At 39.2% G+C, this 19,399-nt stretch overlaps 2 protein-coding genes across 3 annotated transcripts in view; one reads left to right on the top strand and one right to left on the bottom strand.

The window, feature by feature from the left end:
- The window catches only part of LOC121726441 (RNA helicase aquarius), a 63,905-nt gene extending 57,404 nt beyond the window's left edge, over positions 1 to 6,501 (top strand). The window contains exons 25-28 of one of the 2 annotated variants that reach the window (XM_042113820.1): positions 1,542 to 1,739; positions 3,270 to 3,446; positions 4,118 to 4,336; positions 6,436 to 6,501. In XM_042113820.1, the coding sequence (XP_041969754.1) occupies positions 1,542 to 1,739; positions 3,270 to 3,446; positions 4,118 to 4,318 (576 nt within the window). In that variant the 3' untranslated portion in view covers positions 4,319 to 4,336; positions 6,436 to 6,501. Of the gene's footprint in view, positions 1 to 1,541; positions 1,740 to 3,269; positions 3,447 to 4,117; positions 4,337 to 5,744; positions 5,774 to 6,435 lie in introns of those variants that run through there. The other variant, XM_042113819.1, reaches the window with a different exon arrangement.
- Positions 6,502 to 7,798: 1,297 nt separating this feature from the next.
- On the bottom strand, positions 7,799 to 17,622 carry LOC121726444 (probable G-protein coupled receptor Mth-like 1). The gene is made up of 8 exons (XM_042113823.1): positions 17,067 to 17,622; positions 12,294 to 12,458; positions 11,504 to 11,622; positions 10,865 to 10,943; positions 10,272 to 10,432; positions 9,790 to 9,928; positions 9,333 to 9,422; positions 7,799 to 8,468 (listed from the first exon to the last, which is right to left on the bottom strand). Exons 1-8 carry the CDS (start codon positions 17,312 to 17,314, stop codon positions 8,267 to 8,269), a joined length of 1,203 nt encoding a protein of 400 aa, XP_041969757.1. The 5' UTR covers positions 17,315 to 17,622; the 3' UTR covers positions 7,799 to 8,266.
- Between the last annotated feature and the right edge of the window lie 1,777 nt (positions 17,623 to 19,399).

Consider the following 19,399-nt stretch of genomic DNA (forward strand, 5'->3'; position numbering starts at 1 on the left):
TTAAGTGAGAGATAATCGTACCCTTGTTGGTCCACCAGGCCTACAATAGATTCGTCTATTAGTGTTCGTCGGCGTATTTTTGGACAAACCTTTAATTGCGCATGTCCAAAAGATGTCATGGCAACGCCATAACAAATTGCTGGTCAAGTCGTAAACAACGTCTTAATTGTTTATACTTTTTTTTTTATGAAATAAGGGGGCAAACGAGCAAAACGGGTCACCTGATGGAAAGCAACTTCCGTCGCCCATGGACACTCGCAGCATCAGAAGAGCTGCAAGTGCGTTGCCGGCCTTTTAAGAGGGAATAGGGTAATAGGGGAGGGTAGGGAAGGGAAGGGAATAGTTGAGGGTAGGGAAGAGAATAGGGTAGGGGTTAGGGGATTGGGCCTCCGGTAAACTCACTCACTCGGCGAAACACAGCGCGAGCGCTGTTTCACGCCGGTTTTCTGTGAGAACGTGGTATTTATCCGGTCGAGCCGGCCCAATCGTGCCGAAGCATGGCTCTCCCACGTATAAAATAATAAAAGCTAAACATAAATACATAAGCCTAAATTGTCTAACAGCCGCACAAATAATGTATTTAACACTATGATAGTGTTTGATTATTTTATTTTGGAAAATATGGATATGGATCACTTGGAATTAAAAAATTTAATTGTTTTTTTTTATGAAATAAGAGGGCAAACGAGCAAACGGGTCACCTGATGGAAAGCAACTTCCGTCACCCATGGACACTCGTAGCATCAGAAGAGATGCAGGTGCGTTGCCGGCCTTTTAAAAGGGAATAGGGTAACAGGGGAGGGTAGGGATTGGAAGGGAAGGGAATAGGGGAAGGTAGGGAAGGGAATAGGGTAGGAGATTGGGCCTCCGGTAAAGTCACTCACTCGGTGAAACACAGCGCAAGCGCTGTTTCACGCCGGTTTTCTGTGAGAGCGTGGTATTTATCCGGTCGAGCCGGCCCATTCGTGCCGAAGCATGGCTCTCCCACTGGTTTTTTTCATTGCAACGCCACCAACAAATTGCAATTGGGTAAAATGTCAAGTCGTAAGCAGTTGTCGTTGCCATGGCATGACATGATTTGGACATGCGCAATAACTAGGTTTTGCAGCGAATGCGCTAAAAATTACGCCGACGAACACGGCCATATGCAACTCACTGAGTCGGCCATATGAAATAAGTAGAGTGAGAGATAAACTACCTTCCTCCTTGTCGAGAGTGTGAATTGAAGTGATCAAGGCTACGAATAATAAAAACTACAAGGCTTATATTTTGTGTCGTATACGTACTTGAGTTGTCATGGCCTGAGTGTGCACCTCGGTCGCTAAAATACTATATTTGAGCTTACAGAGGATACAGGCGAGAGACGGAAACATAGACAGTAGACACATTTGCATAATCCCGGTAACTATTTTTAACGCCCGACGCAAAAAGAGGGGTGTTATAACCTGTATTCTATACGGAGAGACCGCTGCATGCCCAGGCCTGCCCTAAGATTATCGTTAAAGTAACGTTGCGTTAACGTAAGGATCAAATAAATGCAGGTGACGACTGTGGACAAGTACCAGGGCCAACAGAACGACATCGCGTTAGTGTCGCTGGTGCGGACGAAGGCGGTGGGCCACGTGCGCGACCTGCGCCGCCTCATCGTGGCGGCGTCGCGCGCGCGCCTCGGCCTCTACATCTTCGCGCGCGCCAGCCTCTTCCGGAACTGCTTCGAGCTGCAGCCCACCTTCAACCAGGTATGACTTTTTTCTGGTCCACCGAAACGCGAGACAGCACTAATTGTTAGTGTTCAGATGCTGCGAATAGCAAAAAGGCGGCGAAACGGGGCGTGAGGAAGATACAACATAACAAATTACCGTTTGATGATTGAGACGGAATATCGGTTAGCCGCTTTCGCTAACCGCAGCTTCGGTGTACTAAATATCCGATGGCACTCCGTCACAATCGCCGTTCATGGAGCCAGGGAGATTTTCCTATTTTCATAGACAAGCACTTGATTGTTAAACTGTATTCAGTTTACAAATACTGAAAGTCAAATATAGCGCTTTTTTTATACCGAGAACTGATTTCGTCATTTAAATAACTGTCTACTAAAATCAAAGAGGATACCTAGAATTTAAATTTAACCCGCAAGGTAAGTCGTGCTTTGAATTTTTATGGCGGCTCCATTAAAATTGCAGTAGTAAATTTCGTGTGTAATAAACGTCTGCGGTAGGTATCGTTTTATCTGAACGTTAGCATGAACTAATAGAATTGCTTACGTGATACAATTAACATTGGCATATTAGGTTTCGGACGAGTGTTGTTATATATTATGTTTTAGTAGCAATCTATACTAAGCCAGTCACGTCCGCAATCCCAATTTAATAACAATGTATATGAGCAATAAGCTCGTGATATTCATTGCAAATATTTGTAATGTTGTAACTAAATTTTAAATCCCTTCGAGTGCGGCGATATAGTTTTGTAATATTTTAATTATGTGCTACTAAAATATTCATTCAAGACTTGTTATTTGTAAACAATTACTGTGTAAGTATCTGGTATTAAGAGTACCAACATTGTTTTCAGCAGATAAACAAGGTCGTCGCTCGAACATGAATGCACCAAAGTCTCTTATAGTGTTATTAGTGTTAAAGCAACGAACTTTATCGAATAGTAGATACCTATATTTAGATACGGCTTGGAAAAATCGTTTAATAAACAAGGTCAAACCATTGTATAGCTTACATAAAACATGTTATTATTTATAAAAAAATATGTACTGCAATTTGCCATAGCCTGCAGCGTGTATGTATCGCGAATGAAAAAGGCACCCTAGATTTTTGTTTGAAAATACCAATATGCAACACTATGCTGCAGCGGAGCGACGCTGCACTTCACATTTCGTAGTACTGACTATTGACGTTACCTGTCGCGTAGCGCCGCTGCTGCTTGGTGCTGCTTAGTACATAATAATATTATGATTACATACAAAGATTTTGGTGAAGTGTCGCGTCGCTACGCTGCTGTGCAATTACGTCTAGTCATTCATGCCGTATAAGTGACAGTAATTAAGGGTTTCAACTTGTGGCAGTACCCATAATTAGCGCCACAATCCTGCATCGCGCTATCTAAATTTCTGAGCACGGCAACATATTATATAATATATGTACATTAGTGGACTTCGGCCTAACCGAGCATGCTATCTCGCTCGGTCGAAAGATCCACCGCCACGCATATTCCTACATAGTTACATAATATAATCGTGTATGTGTATCCATCAGCTGGTGGAGCGCAGCCTGCAGCTGGAGCTGGTGCCGGGCGAGCGATGGCCGGCGCAGCGCGCGGCGGGCGCGGTCGTGCCCGAGCCGCTCGTGATGCGCGCGCGCGACATGCCGCACATGGCGCGCTTCGTCTACGACATGTACCTCGACGTCGTCCGCGCCGCCGCTCCGCACCAGGTGACCGCGTGTTCCTAAGGGTCAACTCAGACCGCAAAACGACGCGTAGATGCATTTTTTGTATGGATTTGACAAACTTCAATTGCGTGAGACGTCATGCAAGTCTGTCAATTCAATACAAAAGAAATGTATCTACGATTCTACGCGTCGCGTTGCCGTCTGACCGCACCTTCAGAATCGGCGGCAAAATCATTCCAAGCAAATTCATAATAAGAAAAAAAATCTGACGATTCCGGCGTTTCGCACTATCTGCTGTTGAACCTAAATACCTGCCAAGAATGCGTGTTGCCAAGAATACGTGCCAAGAATGAGTTTTCATCTCAGAAAAATTACTGCTCCCACTCCATTAACAAATTTCAGATTTTTATATTAGAGTTAGAGGTTCTACTACTTACCTAAACACCTAAATAGATCGGCAGGGTATTATTTACAATATTGTGATAGGGCAGAGCATTGCAGTTGCAAGATACAACATCACCCGCCGCTTTTACCCAAAGAGTATTTTTATTTTATTTTAAAGGAAAACTTACAGCTAGTACAAAGGTAGAATTCAAATGTAAAAAACGGGTCTCGAGGTTTCAGTCGAAGCTTGAACATTAAGTCCTGGGCGGCTCAATGGGAAACGAAGGTCGAGTCGAGTACTCATGGTGTAACTTAACATTCGTCTCCAGAGCAGGGGCGAGTACAGCGCACCGGGCACGGAGTCGGCGGCGCAGTCGCAGGAGCCCACACACTTCGTGCCCTCGCACCCCGGCGCGGCGCCCGACAGCGACGACGAGGATGCCCCTGCCCCCGCCGCCGCCCCCGCCCCCACCACCCCCGCCGACTTCCAGCCCACCGACATCGTCAACGAGGTCGACCCCGACGCCTAGACGCCCACCGCTGAGTATGTCTAAACCACGGAGCTAATACAGAGAGGAGGTGTGGTAATCAAATTTCCTTAAGAAACAACGCGTGACAATTTGCGGGGTGAGGGGGTGTCAAGCTCTGCCCACTTTTCCATATTTCACCTATCGTGTAAAAGCAAAACTACTAGCTTAGGTCGATGTTGATGTTACTATGTGGTTCAGCTATCTTACACTAGATGTCAAAATTCTTAAATATTATGGGACGTACTCAGAACTTTAAAAAATGTATATTAATTATAATAAGGTCAATCATTAATATTAGGGTAAGAATTTTGACAGAATTTTTAATGTAAAATAAGGAGACAAACGAGTAAACGGGTCACCTGGTGGAAAGCAACTTTCGTAGCCCATGGACACTCGCTGTTGTAATTTTACTAAATGTTAACCTGTATGTAAGGATGATACAATCGCTTTCTAAATGACACGGCTCACGTGTCATATGTCACACGTTAAAAACCCATAAGACGCGGCTGCTGTGTAATCCGCAATTAATGCGCTTCCCCATAAGGCCCACTTGGGCCGCGCTAAATGTCAAGCGCCATAAGGCCCAAGTGGGCCGCGCTCTTCATTCGATTATATTTCGTATTTCGCTGATTTAGAGACTACTTTTGTATGAAGAAGTTTGGTTAGTTACGATCTATGATACATTTGCCACATTCTGAATGCAAAATATTATACAATCTGTGGTCGACGAATATTTTTCAGTCATTTGAAAATCGTGAATTATTTCGTGTGTTCTGCAGTGTTGTGTAATTTGTTTGAAATAATGGATTGATTTAACGAATGTAAGTAGTAAAATACCTAAATTTACTAATAATTAAGTGTTTTAGATAATCATTTGAAAGAAATACATCGTAAAAACTTCTAGGTTACACTCGAAAATTTGGTTTATTTTTTGGTGATTTGGACGTGATTTGCTTCATATATTTGTAAATTAATTACGTAAAACGCTTATACAAGTTATTACACAATGCATAATTATGTTGCATTGTGTAATAACTTGTATAAATTATGCAAAATTATACGCATTTACGTCTGTATTATCTTTCAAAGGTTTGGCCATCTAGTGTCAAGTAGTATAATTAACGCTGAAATCTGAAATGTTCTAGAACTTTTATATTTAAATTACATTTACAGATGCAATGTGATGTTATTTATATTATCAGAACGTCTGTCTGAGTAACTTTGACATTGTAAAACACAATACTTCATCCTTTCGTTGTTAAAAACGTAGAAAACACCAATTTATTGGGAGTCTCGTTACGTGTGCACCTGACAAACGCTGAAAGTGTACTGACTTAAGCCCCGCCCACAATGATGACTTCAGGACCTAGTTGAACATCACAGTGCACAGTTGCTTAGGCCATCTCCTCTTCGTATGAGCTCCGTGGTCTAAACACACCATGCCGAAGTTAGGCATGATTTCGTCAGCAATGTCAAACGCGACGTAACATCGGCATGGTGTGTCATCGGTAATTTAAAATACATTGCAGGCGTAATCATGCCGAACTTCGGCCGTCTTTTTTTCGGCCTAGTGTGTTTAGACACTAAGTGCTAGTTCAGACACAGCGGGAACCGCGCGGTTTAGACCCGAGCGTTTTAACCGCTCGCACCTTATCACAAAGGCGTTGTACATTACATTACAAGAGCGTCCGTGGCCTAATGGGTAGAACCTTTGGTTCGCACTCTTAGAGGGTGCAGGTTCGAACCCGGGTGGAGGCGTGTACCTATGAGACATTTTCTGATCTCAAGTACATAATACGGACGCTCGTACGGTGAAGGAAAACATCGTGAGGAAACCTGCACATAGTTGGTCCCAGACGTATTGACTAGTTCTTTCCTCTGGACTAGGCTGACTATGATGCGAGAATGCCGTATGCGCTTGGGCAACCATACGGACATTTAAAAATCTTGTCCCAGGCACTACAGTATTTGAGGAGTGGTTACTTCACTCTGAAAAATACTGTATAAATCATCCATAACGGATGTAAAGGCCTAGTTTTTTTTGTACATTACAACGTTCACACATAACCGCTCGGTTTCTGCACGAAAACGCGCGGTTCCCGCTGTGTCTGAACGAGCGATAAGATTCCAATATTTATAAGTAATCTCGAGTTGAACTATGTTAATAAATGATTTTAAATTTAGGCTGCTTTTTAATCGATGGCAAGAAATATTTATAAGCATGTAAAAGAAACAACCGTTTATCAAAAATATATATTTATTATTTAAGTATATAAAAGATTATCTTAAATAACAACACGTTTGGTAAAACGTAGTCATTAAAGCTTTAAAATACATAACTTTAAAGCCATGTAAAATATTAAATAGTAAGTTTGATAAGTTTATCTAACCTAATCTCTGTATTTGCAGAACATTGTAATGCTCATTGAGAAAATTAATATCTTTAAACATAAACTAAGTACCGTAAATCACTAGTGGTTGGACAGCTATTTTTATGTTTTAACAGGTTGGACGTTGAGTTGTATGTTTTAACAGGTTGGACGTTGAGCGGTAGAAACTCGAGGAGACGACTAAAAATACGGGCGTTAGTCTCAACTCTCAGAGTAATAATATTTAGTCTTGGAGGCTGGAGAAACCCAAATCTATATATTAATACGTGAGCCAAAAACTTTGTATCCCTTTTGACGAAAAATGGGGAAACGTAGGTGAATTAAATTTTGCACAGTTATAGTTTATATGGTGAAGGAGTGCATCGAGCTAATATTATTTTGAAATTATGCTTTTATCACACATTTTTTTAACAAATAAAACATTACACACACTACAACACACACACTAGGAAAAATGACAGATTTTTGAGTGACAAGCTTATACATACGAATTATACTCTTTTATTTATGGTTGAAGTCTGTTGACAACAAGGTGACAAATTGAAAATGGATTATAGTTTTTTTAATTGAACCTTAAATACTATTAGACAATGCTAAACACGGCCAGTCTGAGATCAGCTGAGTCCCAGAGATAAAAAATATGATAAAGTCAATATTTTTTTACAAGATATAGGTAGAGGTCCTAATGTCATTGAAACTAAGGTCGAATTTCGACCATTGGGCGATCTCTTGTCTTAATAAAAACAAAGCGTAATGTTGTCGATATAATAAAGTTATTATTGTAAAATTATTCAAGGAAAAAAATGCTACATTGGTGGGAGCTGGGAACTTAGACATCATGTGACGACTAGATTTTAAATAATTACCATTTCATGAAGATTACTTATTCTACAATTATTAACAGATACGATTCAGTTCAAGATCGAGTGGCAAAAGATTTAATTTCGATCATACCCCAGTTTCTCAAACAATCCGCCACAGTTTAAGTTTCCTACTATTCTAATTATTATAAAATAATGGATTTAAGATACGAGATTAGGTAATAGGTATACAATAGTGTATAAAAACGACACAAATTACATTTTAAATAATAAAAATAAAACAATCAGAAAAAAAAAATCTTACACATTTTAGCTGCATTAGTATGGGTATAATTAAACCTAATAAAAGCTTTAAATATCAATAACGCAAACTTTTTATGTTTTACTTTTATCTTTTCATAGTTCCGTTCCCAAAGTGTGAAAACGGACCACATAACTGAGACTTCGCTGTCAGTCCGCCCTTCTGTTTCCAGCTCGCTGTATCTCAAGAACCGCGATAGCTAGAAGCAAAGTGCGATTTTTTAAGTTAAAGCTTAACTTTCGGATGCTGCAAGCTACTTTTTTCTCGGTCGACTGTGGCTTCCTAGACGTGCAACTGCTCTAAGCAGTTAAAATATTGCTCACGGGCCAATCCAGGCCCCTGATTCACAATGCGTAATTCGACTCGGATTCGGAAGCTTCATCGCGCGACATCCAATAAACGCTCGCCGCGCCAATTGACTGCCATCAGTCATGGGTTACATGAGCTCAGCGTCAGCGGTTGTATGCTCGACCTCCGCTTCGTCGTCGTCTTCCTTGGCCAGCCACCGCTCAACCGGCCCCGACACGCAGGCCAGCCAGCCGCGCCTGTGCAGGGCCTTCACCACGCGCTTGCGGAACACCACCAGCAGCAGGAATATCAGAGGCCCTTGTAGCACGTTGTAGAAGTCCGTGATCACCCTACAAAACGTTAGAGGTTGCACGCGGTTCCGGTGCCTTGAGACTTGCAACGTCGCAACGAAATAAGTAGGGAGGCATTTTATGCCTGTCGCGTTGTCGTTATAAACGCATGTCATACAATACAACACGGTAACGGCAGTCGACGAGTGTCAAAAATCAATTTAAAAAAATCCAGCAACTGCCGTTGGTACGCGTCGACGGCAGTCGTTGGATTTCTCTGGTCGAAGTGCCGTTCGTCTGTAAGCGCTCTAGAGAAGCCTAAGGGTCAATTCAGACCGCAACGCGACGAGGCGAGACGCGGTGCGGCATAAATGTGAAAGCGTGAAACGTCTTGCGAATCTGTCAAATCCATATTAATTTAGAAATGCATCTACGCGTCGCGTTGCGGTCTAAATTGACCCTAACACTTCATATCCATCGTTATTCGTTTCCTCCACTCATGCAATGCATCTATGTAGTAAATATCATAAAATATGAATGTAAAACGTCGGAGCAGTAGCTCTACCATGACTCATGGTAGACTATAGCTTTAAACTCATGGTCCATGAGTTTAAAGCTATAGTATTTATCAATACTCGATACCGACTACGTACATTTTTAGTATGGCAAATTTTACAGCGCCTCTAGCGGTTACTTGCGGAACTAAAATCGCCATACTAAATATTTACGTAGTCGGTATCGAGTATTGATAAATACTATAGCTTTTTAAACTCATGGTAGAGCTACAGTACTCCTGCGCCGACGCACCGTAACCCAACGGCGCATTGTAGCTTCGCTCTGCTCTCTACTACCGCTCCGTATTTTGAAAGAAAAGGCGTGTCGTTATATGCTCGCATAACTGTGATCTCAGTTCAACATACTTACCATATAAAATGGGGTGGCGTCAGGGAGCTGATCATCTCGAAGATCCACGGCAGACCCATGATTACCGCTAAACGGAATGTCATTCTTAACCTGCAATATTACGAGTATGTTGCATAAAAGATATAACTAAACGGCTACCCCATGCATGTTTGTCCTTTATTTTTCCAGTATCATAATATATGTGCAATGTGACGTCCAAAGTTATTGACGACTTAAATTTTTTCGATTGATGCATTTAGCGACAGTAATTTAGGAATTCACTCCGACTTGGGGTTAGGGTATTTAATTAGTTATTACTTAAAATACATCTTTCTCTTTTTGATGTTTTGTGGATGCTAGTTTACTTACTGTAACCTATGACGTCAGATTGGCATAAAGATAAAGGAAATACAAAATACAATTTTTTACATTTCTGGGTAGCCAGTACGTCTTACACCAGAATGGATAGCGTACTTACTTATATTTCAATGCTTTCGTATGAGTTGAATTGTATTTTCCGCCCCACAGTATGTACGTTATGTATCCGAATATAGCGAAGTTGATCACCACAATAATAGCCATAAAGCTATACATGTAGATCCATTGCACAGTCGAGTCTGAAATAAATTGATTGATAAATCTTTGTGCTTAAAAATATAATATTATATCCACAACCGAACATATTATAACCTCCTCCTTTTTGGAAGTCGGTGAAAAATATTGAAGGATTACTGCAAAATTTTGCACATTACCTATTTCCTCCCGCGTTTAAACAGTATCTCGCGGTTTGACATAAATCATAATTGTTGGACATCTTCTGTACTACGAATACGAGTACTTGCTTATATTTAGAAGAAACTATTCGTTCAGATTCTAAATGAAAAAAAGACTAGTATGTATTTGTAAATTTCCTCACATTTTGACAATTTACTTCATTACCTCATTTAAAAGAGCAGTTACCTCTGAACCAGCAAGTGGTCAAACCGATTTCAGGTTTCCGGTGATCCCCGGGGTGGTAGTTGACGGTGAGCGTGATGGCGGTGAGCAGGGCCGGCGCGCCGTACGCGTACAGCGCGTACCACAAGAACCGCCTCCACCCGCGATCCATCGTTGTTGGCCGGCTACAAATAATCGTAGTAAACAGACGAATGGTACACAGTGCCGAATTTATATTTATTATGAGTATGAGCCACTTTATTTCCGCCAGCCCATCTACGAAATCTTCATTCAGGACAAAGGATTTTATACAGGGTGTTAGGTTTAACGCCGTATGATCCCGTCAAAATGAACAACCTTTTTTTTATTTCGACGGGCTCATTTGATGTTTTTAAGGTTATCGTTGTTAAACCTAACAACCTATATAATTATATAGATTATCAAAATGCGGTGGGGTTCTCCTTATACCTTAACAATACATCCACACATAAGTATATCAAAAATTAAATTGTAGGACGAGAAATCTCCTGTCGGAGTAAAAGTGAGTACCTACAACATTCAGTAATCGCTGAATGCGTTGCACAATAAAAATAAAATAGTAAAATAACGCAACTAACCTTAAGTTGAGAAGTATTTGTATTGCGATTGCGTTCATCCAGAAAAAAGTGGTCAGGAAAAAAAAGTACGCGAAAAACGCTGAAAATAATTATGAAATTAGTATTTATTGGATAATTTGTTAGTCAAGTCGGACACGCGCACGGAGGTTTCAGTATATCTACCATTACCAAAGAGGGAGGGGGGGGCTAAAATTTTATACACCAGAAGTTAAGTTGGAAGAAGACAAATATATAGGTAGCTGCGAAAACCGTATTCAAATTGGATCAGTAGTTTTTGTGTTAAAGAAAAAGTTTGATACAAAATCGGGTTAGATTTCTCTCTTCCTCCATCATTCCTCTTTTGTCCCCTTAGAGGGATGGGAGGAACAATTTTATACACCAGATGTTAAGTTGGAAGAAGACAAATATATCTTCGAAAACCGCATTCAAATCGGATCACTAATTTTCGTGTTATGCTGGAACAAACATACAGACAGACAGACAAAAAACTGACCACATTTTTGGCTTTATCTATAGCGATGTAGTGACAGCCCCTGCTTATTATTTTTTTAATATCTTTAATGTACAGAATTTTCATTTCTACAGTTTTATTATAATATGTATAGGTCTGATGTAATAGATAACTTAAATATTAATTACCTCCAATAGCACAAGCTGTAAAAGAAGCGTATGACTCCTGTACTTTTATAATACCCATGGTTAAAAGGGCCAGGGCCAAATTAGCGCAAAAATTTGTTATGCTTTTTCCTTGTGTGTCCCTGTTAAGGAGAAAAAGCATTTTATTACAAATTGTTACATAATTTATTAAACGTTTAGATACATAAAACTAAACGAAACTGCACTGGGCCACCAGTGTGCAGGATTCAAGAGAGTTCTTGTGTACTGCAGCCTGACTGCGCAGTGCGCACACATGCGTAATATAGAAAAACTCCTGCATAGCTAGGTGCAGGCTTAGCATGGCAATGGGGGTTGTCTAAATTTGCCACCGGGTGCCGCGACGTACGCGCCTTGGGGACTAGGGTCTATCGTGTCAAATAGGCATATCCTCAGGCATATCTATTATCCGTGATCCGTGGACAGCTATGTCGTGACATATAACAGCAATTTGACACGATAGACCCTAAGGCTACATCGCGGCAACCGGTGGCAAATAGAATTTAGACAATCTATCAAAAAATGAAGAAATTAAAAAGTGGCAACATCGTAGTGTCATCCTTTTTTTCTTAGATTGATTTGAAACAGGTGTCACTACGATGTTGCCACTTTTTAATTTCTTCACTTTTTTGACAGATTATACATCGCGGCACCCTGGCAAATAGAATTTCAACAATCCTCATCGAAGATTTGTTTCTATGCTACATAGAGTAGACATACATTGGACATCTAGGATCTATGTTCCAACCGTTGTGTGTTTTGACAAGCCACACACCTCATCTCCGGCAGTAGTCCGTATACCAGTACCGTAGGGACCAGGAAGGCGACAGAGACGAGGAAGCATATTCCCAGGACATGCTCCTCCACAAGAGGCTCGTCCAGTTCGCACACCACAAGCGTCAAATTTGACGACTCACTCGTTGTGTTTGCGGCACAGTATCTGAAATTAATATAAAAAATAAGACGTAAACACGGGATTTTCCTTTAAATAAAAATCCCGCACTATGGGTTCCGTACCGTTGTGGAGCGAAAGTTGGCAAAAAATCGTGTTTTTTTTTTGTACCTACAAGTATTTTATTTAATTTAATTTTGGATTTTGTGAGTACCTATTTCAAGTGCCTGTATCTGTTGCCATTAGGGGGCATCCACAAATTACCTGAGGTGTTTAAGGGGGGGTTTCTCATTGTTACAAAAAAAATACACTATTTTGTTCCATTTTATCCAGACTGTACGTAATACGTATGCTTAAGATCTAATCGTTAGCGTAATCGTAATACGATTAAGATCATTCACAAATTCGTTCGAAAGAAAATAATCTCTTTTATACTACTTTGACGTTATAGGTACTCGGAGGTAATCTCTACTGACTGTCAAACAATCCAACGGGTTTACTCAAGAAGCCCACATTTTGAAAAATCTCACGTGAGGTTGGGGTTGAGGGAGGGGGTTGAATAAAATCTCACGAAATCTCGCGGGGGAGGAAAACTTAAGAAAATTTAAAAAAACACCTCACGTAATTTGTGGACGCCCCCTTATTGGTTAAGAGCAAAATAGGCCAGAAAAATCGCACTTGTTGTATATGACCCTTAACACGTTCAGACCGGGACCTCATGAACTGATGTGGTATCCAAACGGGCCAAATCTTCACATGGCCACCGGTGGTACATCACCGCCCCATAAACCAAAAGACCTGCCGGGCGGTGTGCGCCACCGGTGGCCACGGCCAACGATTATGCATTCTCTCTCTTTCTAACGATCTAATAATCCTATAATAGGTCAATTATTGTTTTGTCTCATCACTCATCACGCGTGGATGTATCAGATCAGATGGCTTAGTATTATATCAGCCTTAGAAAAACCCTAAAGTGGTACCGCACACGTATCATCGAGATTGTTTGTGGCACAATGTAAGTAAATGCTTAGGTTATTCACCAGAAATTTTGAGAAGGAAAGAAAATAAGTACTTATTTTAGAATTCCGAGAACAAATTATAAAAGAGATGATTAGCAAGACTAGCAATGATAATCAATCCGATGACGCCGAAGAGGAAGGTGAGCCGATTGTTCAACGGAAGCCAAAACATAAGTAAGCGAAAACCGAAGGACTGCTTAGAAATACCCGAAAGAGATACAGGCCCTTGTCATGACCGTATTACAACAACCGAATCTGCGGCTATGGCTAGAAAAAAAATCAAAACGCGTGAATACTTTTTGCTCTGCATGTGACAACAAACCAATGTGTTTGGATTGTTTCAACACGATTCATCAAAAATAATTTTCGTTCTGTACCATCAATCTATACTCGTACTATCTATATCTATACTAATATTATAATTCTGCAGAGTTTGTTTGTTTGAACGCGCTAATCTCAGGAAGTACTGGTCCGATTTGAAAAATTCTTTCAGTGTTAGATAGCCCATTTATCGAGGAAGGCTATAGGCTATATTTTATCACGCTAATACTAATAGGATCGAATAAATAGAGGAAAGTGTGGAAAAAACGGGAGGAAATTGTTTAAAAGGGCTTATTTGAACGCGCTAATCTCAGAAACTACTGGTCCGATTTAAAAAATTCTTTCAGTGTTAGATAGCCTATTTATCGATAAAGGCTATAGGCTATATTTTATTGCGCTAAGACTAATAAAGGAGAAGAAGTAGATAAAAGTGTGGAAAAAACGGGAGAAATTATTTGAAATGGCTTATTTGAACGCGCTAATCTCAAGAACTACTGGTCCGATTTGAAAAATTCTTTCAGTGTTAGATAGCCCATTTATTGAGAAAGGCTATAGACTATATTTTATCACGCTAAGACTAATGAGAGCGAAGAAATAGAGAAAAATGTGGAAAAAATTGAGGAAATTATTTGAAAGGGCTTATTTGAACCCGCTAATCTCAGGAACTACTGGTCCGTTTTGAAAAATTCTTTCATTGTTAGATAGCCCATTTATCGAGAAAGGCTATAAATTATATTTTATTACGGTAAGTCTAATGAGAGCGAAGAAAAAGAGAAAAATGTGGAAAAAGTTGGGGAAATTATTTGAAAGGGCTTAATTGAATGCGCTAATCTCAGGAACTACTGGTCCGGTATGAAAAATTCTTTCATTGTTAGATAGTCCATTTATCGAGAAAGGCTATAGGCTATATTTTATCACGCTCAGACTAAAAGCAGCGAAGAAATAGAGGAAAATGTGAAAAAAAACAGGGCAAATTATTCTCATGAACTACTGGAGATTTTTTTTCTGTTATTTGGCACAGCTAAGAAGTAGACCACGTGAAGGATCATAGGCTATTTTTTGTGGACTAATTTGTCTGTGAAATATCTAATACGCGGGCGAAGCTGCGCGGAACGTTATATTTCGCGTGGTCACGACATCACGCGTAAACGGCTGGACCCATTTTGCTGAAATTTGTTATTTAAAAGATACTTTGAGTCCCAAAAATAACATAGGATACATTTTGTCCCGGAAAAATAACTGTTTACTGCACAATATACTTTTATGATTTGCGCGTAAACGTTTTTTCAATGTGATCCAGCAGAAATAATTTGCATTTCGTACCATTTATCGTGATTTTGTCATATTTTGTTCCTAATAAATAGGTACAATTTTTCAATCCTGTTTTTTTTGACTTCCCGAAATGATATCCATCTCCTGAGCTACACTATGAAACTTTGTCGATGTTACAGGGCGGGAACGGTCATTACTATACTCTCTTTCAAGGCGGCACGAATTTCTTAGTACATTAAAAGTCAGGTGTGATGTGGCCACCGGTGGTACACCCCGCCCTGTCAGCGAGTACTCCGTGCTCCACCGGTGGTACACCCCGGTCTGAACGTGTTAAGAGGGAATATGCGCTCTCTTCTTGAAGGTTTGCATGTCCGAGTAACTCGTATAGGTCCCGGACTCCGGAAATGCTGCTGATGACAGTTCGTTCCAAAATTTTTATATTATAATATTGTTATTATTAACTAGATGACGAGAATTATTACTATCACTTCTAATTTAGAGTTTAGACTTTTTTGTACTGATTTCTGTTTTTCAATTCAATTCAATTCAAATATTTTATTTGCCAGAATATGGTACAAAAAGATGTTAATAATAATAAATAATAGCACAAACATATTCTGCCATACATGGCGTGCAAATATTTAAATATAGATAATACATAATAGCTTGGATTACAATAATTAATTAAAACAGTAAGATTGAAATAAATTAGATACAGTAAATAACATTTTATAAATTCATTAATAACATTTTATAGATTCAATAATTACATTTTATAACTTTAATAATTATTACATTTTATAAATTTATTAATTACATTTTATTCAATTCTTTATCATTAATATATTCATTTACAGAATAATAGCATTTTTTATCTGTCCGTCAGTCCGTCCATCCGTGGGTGTATAGTCCGTCAAGAAAATGAAGAAATTAAAAAGTGGCAACATCGTAGTGTCATCCCTTTTTTCTTAGATTGATTTGAAAGGGTGTTGCCACTTTTTAATTTCATCACTTTCTTGACAGACTATAATGTGCATTATACAGGATGTAACAAAAATAAGTGATAATACTTTAGAGTGTGTACGTGTTCCTTGTAGAGAGTTCACTGTGAAAGTAGCAGCGCTGAAAGACCAAAATTTTTTTTTCACTCTTGTACTCGTGACGCCCTTGCCCATACAAAAGTGAAAAAAAATCGTCTTTCAGAGCTGCTACTTACACAGTGAACTCTCTACAAGGAACACGTACACACCCTGAAGTATTATCACTTATTTTTGTTACACACTGTATAGGTACTTACTTCAGTAGATTTTTCAGAAATCTTAAACTGCAATTTACTGTTTATACAATCAACAAAAAAATTTAAAAAATAATAAAAAACGGCCAAGTGCGAGTCAGACTCGCGCAAGACCGTGCTGTTAACGGTTAAGGCGACGCCTTGATAATTTGGCTGTAGCGATATCGATTTTTCTCAGCAATGACTAAATCTAAGAAATTAAAGTTCATTGTCAGTATTCATCATGTCGTTGTCTTTGAATTACCCATAGCATAACACGATTGGTCAACTTTTATAACACAGAATAATCAATCAAAAAGACCTCTGTAAAAAAGGGATTCCTATTTTGCCAACAGAGGAGAGTGGTTTAAGCTTCCAAAATTTGTACATAAATTGGTTCAAGCATACACTTTAATTTGCCCATAGCTTATATGAAATGTATTTATGGTTTTTAAATTACGTGACAAAATCCATTTTGTCGCTACGCCATTTTTGCTATTCCATTGCTCGTTTTCTATGAGATACCGGGCCGGCCATAGAAAACAAGCTAAAACATATCCAACACGGTTTTTACTTTAACGCGGCGTCACCTTAAAGAACAAAAATAGGCCAAAAAGTGTTTTTTTGTATGGGACACCCCTTTTGATTTTTTTTTAATGTGTAATACATTTAAGTAGCTCTACCTTTTTCTTAAGTACTTGTTTTCTTGGCAAGAAACGAAGTGATTTATGTGGTAACTTATCACAAAAAATAATTGACAACTATGCTTACTGGTCTTCTGGATCACTTTGCTCCGAAAGTTTTATGTAATAATCCGCATCTTCACTTATGTGAGCCTTGTTGACACAACTTAACTTGAGTGGCGTTGAAGAATTGGTAATTGAATCGAAACATTCATACGTATCCACTTGTAAAATTCCTTTTTCACAACAAATACTAGTCTCCTCGGTCAAGCCTATAGCATATGCACAAAGTAATATAGGTATAATCATTTTTATAACACCTTTTAAATGCACCATATTCTTAAAAAACTTGACACAACATAATATATTTTCAGTTTGGCATTCCAAGAAATGCGAATTGCGATAGCACGCCGCACCGTGTAGGCGCGGAACTAGCCGGCCGCACCGTTCGTCGTCAAATGGATTCACATTCAACAAGAGTCAAGATGTTTTGACGGTTCACGACTCGTGGCTGTAATAATATAAATTTTGTTTATTATACCGGCGCGGCGGGCGCAGCGTGCTGCGTGACGTCACGCGGGCATAGTGGTTCTCTGCAACCCTGGATTTATGTACGGTATAGGTCTATGGGCGGCAGCGTCCCATGGCGTCCTAGGGGTAGTGTCCTAGGATGGCGGCAAAATTAAAGTAGCCATGCTCATAAAAAATATTATCCGGCCAGAGAACCTGTTCCCTGATTAATAACTATTTATTCATTCGTAATAATTATAATCATGAGTGAATTAATGATTACTTATTAATCAGATAGTCACAGATAAATACAGCAACACTTTTATTTGTAGTCGCCGGTTTGGGTTCACAAAGACACAAAGGTCGTTCGAAGATAATGCTAACAGTATTACATCACTGTGATATCATCACAAGTGATCTCTAGTTCGTAGATATTTTGCATACTCAACTCTACCCAACATTCGCTCTATATTAGGTACTGTTGACTTCTAGCAATAAGTCTCTTGATACTCGATGGTACTAAAACTAGCATTACCTCTAGCAGGATGCTAGCAGGGTGTTTGGCAGGGTTGGGTAAGGTCTGATCTATACAATACAATATCATGTTTCTTTGTAGTCTTCTACTTGGTTTTAGCCCGACTTGTTCATGCTTTCGCATCCCTTATTTCCTAGTTCCAGCCTTTTTAGACAATAACTCTTGGTCCAAGAATATAGAATAATGATAAAATTGAAGACAAAGATAGACTCCTGCTGTGCATTATTTCATTCGTATAATTAACTTATGACTTATGAGCTATGAGTTATTATTGTACTTGACAAAGAGCTTTGATACTTAATATTGACTTTGCGACATTTTTGGATTCTCGTATTCCATCAAAAACTATATACAGAATGTAACAAAAACAAGTGATAATACTTTAGGGTGTGTACGTGTTCCCTGTAGAGATTTCACTGTGAAAGTTGCAGCGCTGAAAGACCAATTTTTTTTTCACTTTTGTATTCTCCGTGCTATTTTTCACATGTGCGCCTATAAATAGATAAATAGGCATCACCATAATTATTAGGTTAACCCGACTCTGCGCCAGTGTGAGTTGACCCCAAAACTCGTAAATCAAGTTATTTCACTCATGGTCCTACGAAACATGTTTCGGGTCCACGCGCTTTCACAATAGGGATGATGACTAGGTCAAAGATTATCGGATTTTGTTAATAAAATAAAGAAATCACGGTAAAAAATAAGTGTTCCCAAAATTTCGGCTCGATAGCATTTGTATTTTTTTTGTTATGCGCATTCAAAGTTGGGTAATCAAGTAGTTTTTTTTTTTCGTTTTTTTTTTTCAATTATACTTATTTCTTAATATTTGTATACCATTCGATAACTTATGCAATTAAAAGCAACTTTTGTTATGAAACCACTTTCATAAACGCAATAATATTTAATATACCTATCGAACAAAGTTCTCTCCCGATGCATACAAACTACGAAAGAGTGACGTCAGTCTTTCGTAGCACTTTGTATGGAGCGTTTCGGGCAGGTCTATTTTATGAGATGTTTGAATTGTCATATCTTGGTGAATTTTTAAGCTATCAGAGTCATTCTTTCAGCGATGTTTCTATTTGTTAAGGGTCGTTCAATTACCAATAAGAAAAAAAAATAGTCATCAAGCCTATTTACACATACAGACGCAGGTGGTGAACTTTACCTACTTAATTTGATTTTGCTATGTCAAATCCTTTGGGATGCTTTCAACAAAACTCGAATATAAGTTCTTTCTCTCACAGATTCAGGAAATATCATCTTGCAGGTCCAACCTTTTATGCAATAGGGGCGGTGGCAGACGCCAGACCTACATAATTCGGTTTTTTTATGTCAAATCAATTTTGGCCCAACCAAATTATGTAGTTACGCTG

Source organism: Aricia agestis, chromosome 4 (genome assembly GCF_905147365.1).
Source record: "Aricia agestis chromosome 4, ilAriAges1.1, whole genome shotgun sequence".
Taxonomy (NCBI): Eukaryota; Metazoa; Arthropoda; class Insecta; order Lepidoptera; family Lycaenidae; genus Aricia; species Aricia agestis.

Bases quoted from the DNA above. Each gene is read 5' to 3' on its own strand.
- LOC121726444 (XM_042113823.1), bottom strand. From the start codon at position 17,314: ATGGTGCATTTAAAAGGTGTTATAAAAATGATTATACCTATATTACTT. The intron at 9,929-10,271 runs GTAACTGCTCTT...AATTTATTTCAG, and splicing joins GACCACTTGCTGGTTCAGAG to ACTCGACTGTGCAATGGATC. The intron at 8,469-9,332 runs GTAAGTATGTTG...AACGTTTTGTAG, and splicing joins ACGCCACCCCATTTTATATG to GGTGATCACGGACTTCTACA.